At 39.9% G+C, this 12,876-nt stretch overlaps 1 protein-coding gene across 2 annotated transcripts in view; it reads right to left on the reverse strand.

Annotated features, from left to right (window-relative positions):
* LIMA1 (LIM domain and actin binding 1) overlaps positions 1 to 12,876 on the reverse strand; it is an 85,801-nt gene that overhangs the window by 15,035 nt on the left and 57,890 nt on the right. For both annotated transcript variants that reach the window (XM_068561461.1, XM_068561460.1), the window contains exons 5-7: positions 6,994 to 7,078; positions 5,405 to 5,553; positions 2,642 to 2,749 (exon numbers count right to left, since the gene is read on the reverse strand). In XM_068561461.1, coding sequence (XP_068417562.1) covers positions 2,642 to 2,749; positions 5,405 to 5,553; positions 6,994 to 7,078 — 342 coding nt within the window. The remainder of the gene's footprint in view (positions 1 to 2,641; positions 2,750 to 5,404; positions 5,554 to 6,993; positions 7,079 to 12,876) is intronic.

The following is a 12,876-nucleotide window of genomic DNA, read 5'->3' on the forward strand; positions in this document are numbered from 1 at the left end:
GGATAGCTGAAGCTTTGAAAAATTTTATGAATTTTAAGGCAGCCAAGGGTTCATGAACCTACAGTATACACTTGAAGACTATGTACTATCTTTATCTCCTCTCTTCCCCACCCACTTCCCAATTTGTGATTCAGCTGCAATGATACCCTTTTAGGCTATAATTAAAATGTTCTGATCCTCCAATTCAGCTCAGAGTTCCAGGTTCAAATCAATATGAAGACAATCAAGAAGGAAACATGAAATTAGATATAGGGACAATCCAAGCATGATTTTCCGGATGATTATTTCTCAAATTATGCTCCAAGGACAGATGGGAGGATTTCAATGCTGGGAATACTTTTTTCTCTTAAATGTCTTTTTTACAGTATATAAGAAAAATTCCAAACATATCACTTATACATAAGACATAATCTCCCACTTAAAAAATGGGAAAACCAGGCAGTCTAATGAGAGGACTCACTTGATATAGGACATGCGACATGGAAATAATGCCTGAGCCCACTGTTGCAAGGATGTATGTAATTTGATTATTTTATGATTATGAAACACATTACTGCCACGTAGTTTGTCTTATTATCTCAAAATACATTTGTGATATGGTTTTATAAAATAAAGCGATTTAATGTTCCTAAATTTTTTCCTGTTCTGTTCTTTGAGTCAAATATTGTAGCCATTAATCTGAGACTATTTTTCTGTGTGCCTACTTTGGTCCAAGTGTGTAGTACATCTCATGAGTTCCTGCTGGTATGCTGTCAATATATCTATTTTAAAGTCTGTTATAATCAAATAAGTTTGAGAACTATTGCTTTTGACTCATTTTAATTATCTCCTCACCTTTTGTAGAATGGCCTCAAGGGTGTTAATATGTGTAACAGAAACAATGACTATACTCCTATTAGTCACTGTAATAGACTTGAAAGCTCTTTCTCCTCATCTAACTTAACATTTGATTATCATATTGACTGAAAGACCAACGAGACTGGGTAATGGATTGGCAGAGAAAATGATAAGTTCACCTGACATATATATTGTTACTTAATCCAACTAAGCCATCCATCTAACCATAAATGTATAAAACCTGATTTGTTTAAAACCTTCCCATGGCTTTCCTCCAACGCAGGACTACAATCATACTCTTAAGGGTTTTTCAAGACCCACCCTGGCCCTCTCCCTCCACCTGTCTCTTACCATTGCCTACAGGTACTTCATGCTCCAGCCAAGTCATCTTGGTTGGGTTCTCTGGTTTCCAAACCTCTGTTGTGTCTGCCTGGAATACCCTTCTCTTTCTTTACTCAACTTTCCCCTTATTCACTTGGCCTATTTCCACACATTCTTCAAGACTTGGCTCAGGTATCACTTTTTTTTTTTTTTTTTTTTAACATTTATTTATTTATTTATTTATTTTTGGCTGCGTTGGGTCTTTGTTGTTGCATGCGGGCTTTCTCTAGTTGCAGTGTGCAGGGGCTACTCTTCGTTGCGGTGCGCCGGCTTCTCACAACAGTGGCTTGTCTTTATTGTAGAGCACAGGCTCTAGGCACGCAGGCTTCAATAGTTGTGGCATGGGGGGGCTCAGTAGTTGTGGCTTGCGAGCTCTAGAGAACAGGCTCAGTAGTTGTGACGCACGGGCTTAGTTGCTCCGTGGGCATGTGGGATCTTCCCGGACCAGGGCTCGAACCCACGTCCCCTGCATTGGCAGGCGGATTCTTAACCACTGTGCCACCAGGGAAGTCCCAGATATCACCTTCTTGAGGAAGTCAGGTTAAGGGTCCTTAGTCCAAGCTTCCATGGCCCCTCATAGCCCTTTCACGGCACTTGTTACACTGTTTTACAATAGCCAACCTACACTCATCTCCCTCCTACTCTGTTAGCTTCCTTGCAGGTAAAGACCACGTGGAATGGTTTGTTCACATTTAGTTGCTAAGCTCAGCATTGCCTGTGCTTAGCATAGTGCCTAGCTTTCAAAATACTTTGAAGTGAAAGAATGACATTTTCTTGCATAAAATGTGTTAAATTAATAATATACAAATAACTTTGAAGATGATACCTCTATTCAAAACAGATTTTAAAAACTTACTTAAGTTGGGCTTCCCTGGTGACACAGTGGTTGAGAATCTGCCTGCCCATGCAGGGGACACAGGTTCGAGCCCTAGTCTGGGAAGATCCCACATGCCGCGGAGCAACTAAGCCCGTGAGCCACAACTACTGAGCCCGTGTGCCACAACTACTGAAGCCCGTGCGCCTAGAGCCCGTGCTCCGCAACAAGAGAAGCCACTGCAATGAGAAGCCCGTGCACCGCAACCAAGAGTAGCCCCCGCTCACCACAACCAGGGAAAGCCCGTGCATGAAACAATGAAAACCCAACACAGCCAAAAATAAATTAAAAAAAAAAAAAATTACTTAAGCTCTACGTCCTCTGAGCATTTGCTGAGCAAAAGAATTTTCCAATGAAAATTGGTCAGCTATAAGTTGCAGAGCTCCCCAACCGAAATTATGTGACCTCCAAAAAAGACAATCTATCCTGGCAGCTGTTACCAAATTCCCAGACACTCTACAGCCTAGAGTTAGAGTTGTTTCTAATTTTAAGCATCTAATTTAGAACACATGCTTCCCTGGCAAATGGACATCAGACTTTCCAACCCACCTTTTCTCCATCCTGATGGGCGATGCAGACCTCAGGACCCGGGGGCACATTCTCCTTTTGCTCCAACTTATGAGTTTTGATTTCACCACCACTAGCTCTCAACTCATTCTACAAAATAAAAATAGTCTGTGAATTAAAAAAAAAGTCTCACGATTCTCTTCATAGCACATCTATTAAATAAACTTGGGATGTTAAAAAATAAATTATTTTAAGAGGCTTTAAGTCAAATCAACCCCCTAACTCTCACAAGCAAAACCCACTGACTTGTGAAATGACAAAAGCAGCTTTGTGGACACATACCTCAGAGTTAAATATTTATACAACTAGTCTAAAACTGGATGCTCATTAGAATACAGACACACACACAGACCACCCCCCGCATACAATGTTCTCGTGATTCACTCTTCTAGCAGCAGAGCTTGTGGGAATGCAAAGCTGGTGAGTTTTACCAGAAAAGACCATTCTGGAGCAGGGGAAAGGAGATGCCAAGTGCCAATAATTAAGAAAATATACTGACCATATATATATAAATGCCCGGCCTGGAAAGAGAGACAGCAATGATGTATACATATAAAAATTGAAATTATACTTAATGATACCATAAAACAGCCTTTCTTTGTGAGACTTTCAAAGACATGTTTTTAGCATAAAATTCATTCAGTATACTAAAGACATACCTTATTCTACTTCTCATAATAGAGCTTGAACATAAAAAAACAGGCATAAGGAGTCAGAAGGAGTAAGTGTAAACATATTTGTTTTCCTTGCAAAGAACACTTGGGGCAAAATATTAAAATTGACTTTATTACTAGATCCATAATCAGTACAGAGGTAGATGAATATGGACATTTCCTACCTTTAGTCTGCTAGTAATCTAGTACCTTTCTGTTCTCTGTGATTCTTTAGGCATGGGAGAAAAAGAGCGATTTATGGCCACAAGGCCAATGAAGGGAGTGTGAGTGCGACTGACTGATGCAGGTGTGGAATTCCAGGTTGAGGTCTACAGCTCTGGAGGTGCGTCTATGAGGAGGAGCTGGCAGCTAGCACTACAGAAATCAACAGTACAAGAGCCCGAAACTCATTCGTGACCCCACCTCAAAGCCCAGCCTCTGGAATCACTGCCAGAGAGAGTGAGCCTTGCTACAACCATGCTCTATAAGGGGCCTGAGAAATTCTTTGGGGATGAGACAAAACGTGCTTTTTACAAGAATTCCTTAAGACTTTTCAACTCTTAAAATTTACAGAGCAGGCAAACCACAATGCAGAAACTCTTATTTAGGAGTTAAAAAACAAAGTCACTGAACAGGTTTTTCCACTTAGGGAGTCACCTGGTAAGAATGTTTATAGCAGGAGGGCACTGAGAAGCACCAAAATCCTATAACAGAGGGAATTAAGCTCCACAGATCATCTGTTTGCTGTATCTCCTGACCTGCCTTTTAAGAGAAGTCTCAATTTGCCTATTTTTCACACTCCCAGTGAATAACAAGCCTGTGATGTTCCACTTCACTACTGATTTACACACAATATCTCTTCTTAAATCAATACTGAAAAATCAAGATGAGATTACTCACTGCCCAGAGACTTAGTCCACCAATAAATACTATTGGAAAATGCATACTTCATAATGTGGGGGAAAGAAGGCTCAGCTCCTGGAATACACATTGTGATTTCTAACAGGCACTAGTTCAGCCTGCCAAATAAAAGTCAATACTGTTCTTCCAATTTTATTAAAAAATAACAATCAAGAGATTAATAATTTGTCATTTGAAATCTTAGAAGGAACAACTGTTTGAAAGATATATATGTATGTGTACATGTGTATATACGTGTGTGTACTTATGAATAAATGGCATTTAAAAGGCAACTTCAAATAAACAGTTCGGTCGTGTCCTCCTGCCAGTTAAGCCTAGGAAAGTATAAAGTGGAAAGACCCTCCATTCTACTTAGAATACGACATTTTTGTGCTTACTGAGTACGTCATCTTCCTGTCATTTCCCTCCCTTTTTCCTATCCACTATTCTATTTGTTTAGAAAATTATTACATCATAAGAAGTAAAGATTAAGTAGACCCTATGTTGTATGATTTAATTTACATGAAATGTCCAGAACAGGAAAATCCATAAAGACAGAAAGTAGATTAGGGGTTGCCAGGGGATGAGGGAAGTGGGGAATTGGGAATCACTGCACAGGTATGGGTTTCTTTTTGGGGTGATGGAAAATTTCTGGAATTAGACAGTGGTGATGATTGCACAACCTTGTGAATATATTAAAAATCACTGAATTGCATCTTTAAAAATGGTGATTTTTATGTCAGGTGAATTATATACCAATAAAAATTGCAAAAAACACCCCATCCCACATTAATGTTGAATATATTCAATATTTCTCTCCAGTATTCTCCCTTTCTTCTGTCAAAAACAAAAATAAGTGTTTATGTTAAAACTAATAAAATACTATCAATACTTCTTTAACAACAACAAGATTAAGTAAAAGAGACAGGAAAATTCTCAATGACATTACTGGATGGTAACATCACACAAAAAAATGAGCGGAGTGGGAATGAGGCCTAGGAAAGCAAAGTCAGGATTAGAACATGGTAAGGATTACGAATGAAGCTAGGGTAGGATTTATGTGAAGAGAGAATGACTGGGGACCAGTAAGGAGCCAAGGCTCACAGGTCAGGGTCTGGGAGACACTTCTAGTTCCCGTGCTCAGTGACCATTTGCTGGATGAATGAACGAATGAATGATGCTGAACACATACTGTATAGTTGGTGGAACTGCTTTGTTTGGACACAGCTGCCTGGTACTTGGCCATTCGATCCTTTATGGAGGTTTCTGACAGGCGTGGGAACTCCAGATTTCGCCTACTCTCGCTTTTCTCTGAGTTGAATGCTGAAGGTGACAACTGACCTGCAAGCATGCAAACAATGTGCTTTATTAGAAGATAAAATGCGATTTGAATGATTTCAAGATTCTAAATTTTGGGCTATTGTAATCTAATATAATCAACCTCTTCTATTAAGAATACAATGAAGGGGGGCTTCCCTAGTGGCGCAGTGGTTGAGAATCTGCCTGCCAATGCAGGGGACACGGGTTCGAGCCTTGGTCTGGGAAGATCCCACATGCTGTGGAGTGACTGGGCCCGTGAGCCACAACTACTGAGCCTGCGCGTCTGGAGCCTGTGCCCCGCAACGAGAGAGGCCGCGACAGTGAAAGGCCCGCGCACCGCAATGAAGAGTAGCCCCCGCTTGCCACAACTAGAGAAAGCCCTCGCACAGAAACGAAGACCCAACACAGCCAAAAATAAATAAATAAATATATTTAAAAAAAAAAAAAAAAAGAATACAAAGAAGGGGAACTTCCCTGGTGGTGCAGTGGTTAAGAATCAGCCTGCCAATGCAGGGGACACGGGTTCAAGCCCTGGTCTGGGAAGATCCCACATGCCGCGAAGAAACTAAGCCTGTGCGCCACAACTACTGAGCCTGCGCTCTAGAGCCCGTGAGCTGCAACTACTGAGCCCACGTGCCACAACTACTGAAGCCCATGCACCTAGAGCCTGTGCTCCGCAACGAGAAGCCACTGCAATGAGAAGCCCGCACACCGCAACGAAGAGTAGCCCCTGCTCGCCCCAACTAGAGAAAGCCCATGCAGGGACGAAGACCCAACACAGCCAGAAAATAAATAAAATAAATTAATTAATTAATTTAAAAAAAAGAATACAAAGAAGGAAATCAGGATTATAACTGTCACTTATAAGGTAACATTCACTCACTTTCCCAACATTAAAAGGAGAACCCTTACCATCACTGAGTGTTATATATTTTAAAATTTTCGTTCATTTAACATGTGAAAAAATTAGATGGCAATGCCATTTTAATTTGTGTTTCTTGGATTCCTAGGAGGCTGATGGTTTTCCTATATTAATTGATTTTATTTTCTTTTGTGAAGTGCCTGTATATGCCCCCTTTAAAACATAATAATTCTGCTCTCAAGGTGTTATGTTAGCATCAGTAATACAGGATAACCAATCTTGACAGGGGATAATGTCCATCCATGGGAGCCCTCAAGCCCCAGATGACCATGGAGCCAAAACTGTCGGTAACAGTACTTCCCTTATAATCCTGCAAAGTTACCCTTTGGTTAACACAGGTTACCATTGATAAAGTTGGATTAAAAATACAGAGAAGCTATTTGGAAAAAGCAATGAGATTTGGGAATGGCTTGTATCTAGCAGCCTTTCTTTTAATTTGTACCACTCTTCCTTTAAAAGCATCAGCTTTGAGGTCAAAAGGTATTGTTACTAATGAGTACTTCCTAGAAAACTTCCCACACATGGAACTCTCTGCTTACCTGGGCCTATTTCCAAGTCATCCAGAGAATAGCTGTTTTCAGAGATCTTTCTTCCACCTGCACTTCGGCTTTGGGCCCGAAGAATCTGTTTGGAAAACAAAACCCAGCAATAAGCTTTGCAGTGAGGATGGGAAATCTTGATGCAATGTTCAAAAAGGAGGCCTGCAAATCTCCTTTATAAATAAAATCCAGTAGAGATTAGATTTTATATTAGTTTTTATATACAACAGAGTGTGTTTTTAGTATTATAAATATCAAGCACTACATATTCACAGGTGCCCAGGGGAAAATAAGTAACTCTATATAGGTAATGCTTTCTGTGAAATATCACTGCCTAACCACCTTAACCAGAAAGCCTCAGAATTTAACAGTCATTGGAGCAGAATCCTCATGTCCCAGATGAAAATGATGTCTCTCCAAACTGCCAAGTCCCGATGGCAGTATCTGCTGTTGGCCTTCTCCGTCCCATTTTATCCCTGCTGTTGCTGCCTGGTTCATGTCTTCATCATCTTTTCCCTGGACTACTGCATTACCTTTCTTTTTTTTTTTTTAAAGGAACATTTATTTATTTTTTGGCTGTGTTGGGTCTTCGTTGCTGCACACGGGCTTTCTCTAGTTGTGGTGAGCGGGGGCTACTCTTCATTGCAGTGCACGGGCTTCTCATTGCAGTGACTTCTCGTTGCGAAGCACAGGCTCTAGGTGCGCGGGCTTCAGTAGTTGTGGCTCACGGGCTCTAGAGCGCAGGCTCAGTAGTTGTGACACATGGGCTTAGTTGCTCCGCAGCATGTGGGATCTTCCCAGACCAGGGATCAAACCCATGTCCCCTATGTTGGCAGGTGGATTCTTAACCATTGCACCACCAGGGAAGTCCTTGCATTACCTTTATAATTGGTTCTTCTGCCTTCCCGTCAAGGCTCTATGATGCTGCCATTATCCCAAGTAAAACAAAAAAATTATCCCCAAATATAAATCTATGTTACTTGAATTCCCAGGTGCGCAGTGGTTAAGAATCCGCCTGCCAATGCAGGGGACACGGGTTCAAGCCCTGGTCCGGGAAGTTCCCACATGCCGTGGAACAACTAAGCCGATGCACCACAACTGCTGAGCCTGTGCTTTGGAGCCCATGTGCCACAACTACTGAAGCCCACATGCCTAGAGCCCGTGCTCCGCAAGAAGAGAAGCCACTGCAATGAGAAACCTGTGCACTGCAATGAAGAGTAGCCCCCGCTCGCCACTAGAGAAAGCCCGCTCGTAGCAACAAAGACCCAATGCAGCCAAAAATAAATTAATTAATTTTAAAAAATCTATGTTACTCTCTTGTTCAAAATTCTTTAAGAATTCCTAATCACTCCTTGAATTAAATCTAAAGTGCTTAGTATGTCACAAAAGACCAGTTCTAGATCTGGTCCCTTCCTACCCTCTCTGGGTATTCTCTTCCTCACCGCTTACCCTCCAGGAAAAGCAAACCACTGGGAGGTCCATGATATTGTAAATGAGTTCCCTCCACCTGGGTTACTCTTTTATCCTTCTGTTGTCTAACAGTGCCTGTTCCTTCAAGACTCAGTGTAAGCTAAGCAACAGTCCCTCTGCATCTGCCCTACCTTTCTTCCATAAATCTAAATAGCCCTTTCTCTGTTCTCAAGGACCTGGTCACACTTCCATTACAATGCTTATCAAATTGTTGTGCATCCCTATACTGGACTGGAATCTTAGTTTACTGAGGGCAGAGACCATGCTTTTATTTTTTTAATTAATTAATTAATTAATTTTTGGCTGTGTTGGGTCTTCGTTGCCGCGTGCGGGCTTTCTCTAGTTGCAGCGAGCGGGGGCTACTCTTGGTTGTGGTGCGTGGGCTTCTCATTGCAGTGGCTTCTCTTGTTGCTGAGCACAGGCTCTAGGTACATGGGCTTCAGTAGTTATGGCTCACGGGCTCTAGAGCTCAGGCTCAGTAGTTGTGGCGCACGGACTTAGTTGCTCTGCGGCATGTGAGATCTTCCCAGACCAGGGCTCGAACCAGTGTCTTCTGCATTGGCAGGTGGATTCCTAACCACTGCGCTATCAGGGAAGTCCTATTTTTTATTTTTTAAATAGAAAAGTGGAAGGTACAGATTTATGTAATTAAAAAAATGATTCCTGTAAATTACTACATTTGTATCTCTCAAATTTAGGGTAGATCTCTAATGAAAGTTCCAAATTCTAATTTTAAGACTAGAAAAGTAACTCAAGAAAGCCACTTAGTAAGTATCAGAGGATGTTCCCAGACATAATACACAGACAGTATGTCATGTTTATTCAGCTTGCAATGAGAGCCTTCAAGCAGATCCTATCATTGAAATCTCAGTTTATTTCCAGATAACTTAACATGGAAAAGATGTCTGAAATCCAGTATGACAGGAGACAAGAGTAAAATATTTAGCTCCCTTTTGAATTCAACATTAATAAATAATTATTAAACCTTTAAGTTCAATGGACTAATCAACCAACAATAAAGTTTAAGACAGTGAACTATCCCTTTTTCAAGTCCTCCCCACCCCCCCGCCCCCCAGCCCTCTCTCTCTCCTTGGAGATAGAAAATACGCCACTTCAGAAATCAGAGCCAAGGATTTGGTTTGCTTGTACCCTACCAAAAAAGAATACAGTTTCTAGCAAATTCGATATATATTTAATGCATTGCATCTCCAGTCAGCTTTGCTATTTACATTATTGGTTGAATCTATTTACAAAAAAAAAAACTAAAAGAAGCTGTAGCAACTCTAACCTTGCCACATCATACTCAGGTCAGCTGCACCAACATCAGTCACATCCACATGACTCCTATGATGCAACACATTCTTGCTCTGGGAGCAGCCTACCATTTGGAAATGAAGATCATCAGCCAAAGTGAAAAGATAAGTTTGGCAGAATACCCTCCATCCACATTTTTCTGTTTTTAAAACATTTCTCATTTGCAGATAGTTAAAGGAAATTCCAAAGATTTATTCCAAACACTGCTGCACTGTAAAATGATCATTATAAAAACTAAAATTTTCAGGGCTCAAAAAGGGAGAAAGCCTGGAAATACTTTTTTTTTTTTTTTTTTTAAACCAAAAGGGAATGGGTTCTGCAGTCTTAACACTGGAGCAATATTTCAAATATTTACATTCTGTCAAAGGTAAAGTTTAAGCAGAATTCCAAGAGTATGTGTTACATGTTGCAACCTGCTAGGAGTTTAGTTTTCTGTTTGTGCTTGAAGTTCCTACACTGGTGTTATTGAGAGCAAGACCATTTAGAACCAGAACACATGCCCTGCAAGGTTCTTTGGTTTTAGATGCATAAAATTTCCCATCTTCACTAGCTTTTTATTTAAATCTTTGGGTTAAATAAAGAGCCATTTCCGCCCCCCCCCCCCCAAAAAATCCATGAGGGTTCAATACTCTGAATTATTTTCTTTCAACTATTAAAAAAGTGAATCTGCAAAGTCATTTGGTCTTAGAAAAAAACAGAAAAACGTCTCTGGAAATCAAAGCTATACTGACACTGGTTCTGAGGAGGAATACAGCTGGCTTTTAATGAGCTCCCGGGTGAAGCACTATGCATTTCTTTTAATACCTTTCCACCTCCAAACCACTCAAATATAAAGAATGACAAGATCCCTGCATACCTGAAATGAAATGAACACAATATTGTAAAGCAACTATACTTCAAAAAAAAAAAACAAAACCCCAAGATCTCAAATTCATTTACTATTAATTTTTGATCCTCATTTTACAAGTGGTAATCTGAGGTTCAGGAAGAAGGTGGGGTTTCCTCCAGTATTTCTCAGGGAAAGTAGAGGAGCACAAAAGGAAAAGAAAAGAAAAAAAAAAACCTAACACCAGGAATTCTGATATGGAAATACTCTTCTGTAACACATTTTTATTACATTTCAATCTTTTTTATTCAGATGGCTGAGGCAGCCTTAATCATCATACTTTGTTAAGAGAAGAGAGAAAAGATAAGACACTTTAAGACTTTCTGGAATTTCCTAAAGCTTGGCCTCACCCCACCCCACAAGTCCTCCTTCCTGTCAGCTGACTGCAGTTAACTCTCATTAGTGTGACCACCCCTTAAATATTTTCATTAAATCCATAAACCAAATGCATCAACATTTACCAGTAAGAAAATAAGAGTCTGGGGCTTTTAGCCAGTAGTCTGTAGAATTTCTTTTCTCTGCAAAGTTTTCTTTAAGAAATAAAGTAAGTTAGGTCCCAAATGTCAGGTAAAAAGCAGGATTTCCTGTCCTGTGTACCCCTATTTTCAGGAAAAATTCTCTTTAAAAGTTGATTCTCAACACTTTAATTTACTGAGAGCCACTTCCTTCAACCTTTCAACTTTGACTTTCCTTCAGACTCTCTCATCTCTCCAAAGTCAAGCGTGGAGGAAGGATGACTTTTAGGGAAAAATGGGACTTTGCTGAACTATGCATGGAGATCATATGGTGTAGATAAAATCTGGCCTTAATTTCTCAAGATACTGAGAGAGAAACATTTCCTTCTCCAGGGACCCTCGCAGAAAAAATACAGCTCATTTAAGTACAAAATACACACAGAAGGAGCACTTATCTCCAAGCAGGGGGATTTCTCTCTCTCTCTCTCCATATATATGTGTGTGTGTGTATATATATGTATATACACACACACACACACATATATGTATAAATATATATACATATAAATATATATAAATGTTTATATATATATATGTGTGTGTATATATATATATATATATTTTTTTTTTTTTTTTTTGCTTGCACTGCGTGGCTTGCGGGATCTCAGATCCCCAACCAGACTGAACCTGTGCATGGCAGTGAAAACCCCAAATCCTAACCACTAGACCACCAGGGAACTCCCATATTTTGTATCTCTAAGTGTTCTATAAAAATTATGGAGTAGCGCCCACTGGCCGCACCTAGAGAAAGCCCACGCACAGCAACAAAGACCCAGCTCAGCCAAAAATAAATAAAATAAAAATAAATTAAAAAAAAAAGTATGTATTACTCTTACAATTAGGAAGAAAAGAAAGGAAGGAGAGGTAATACTTCATATTTTTAAATTAATATAAATAGATAAGAATGATAAAACCAAATGCTGATGAGGAACTGCTGGGGAATTAAATATGTCCTTAGACTGTGCTAGCAGTGTTACAGCATTATGTCTTTTGACCACGATAACATCATTCAATCATTCAGTAATATAGCCCCCCCCCCCATAATTAAAAATAAAATGTTTCTGCCAAGATGCTTAGAGCTTTTTTATTAGGCTGGAAGAGAATCTGATTACTGGGGAATGATTAAAAAGTATAATGAAGTAACATATTGCCATAAAAGGATAACTACATGAACTAGGAAGATACAAAGGAAGGGCTATATAAAAAAGACCAAACCAAAGATAAAGCACACAAAACAGTGAGCACACAGTACCTAAAACCATGTAAAATCTAGTTATGCAACGATAAGAATATCATTGTGCACAATTGGTAAAGGTTACTCTTTTTTCCAGGTTTACTTGGCTTTTTCTGGTTTACTGTGTTGTGTGTGTGTGTGATTGTTCAGATGACTAATTTATATAAGAAAAACAAACCTCCCAAACTCAACAAGCTTCTAACTCAAGAGTTTTAGTACAAATCTCTTGCAGTCCAGTGTACTTCTCTTCATTGCCCTGATGTTTTTTATTCAGTAAAAAGACTATAAAACGTAGGAAGAGGACAGATAGAAAGCTAAAGTCTTTGAGAAGCCGGCTGTTAATATGTTTTAATTCTTTCCTGGTTTCCTTAGATTTCAAAAATATGTAAGGCCAGGGCTTCCCTGGTGGCGCAGTGGTTGAGGGTCTGCCTGCCAGTGCAGGGGACAAGGGTTCGAGCCCTGGT

This window comes from Eschrichtius robustus, chromosome 13 (genome assembly GCF_028021215.1).
Source record: "Eschrichtius robustus isolate mEscRob2 chromosome 13, mEscRob2.pri, whole genome shotgun sequence".
Classification (NCBI taxonomy): domain Eukaryota; kingdom Metazoa; phylum Chordata; class Mammalia; order Artiodactyla; family Eschrichtiidae; genus Eschrichtius; species Eschrichtius robustus.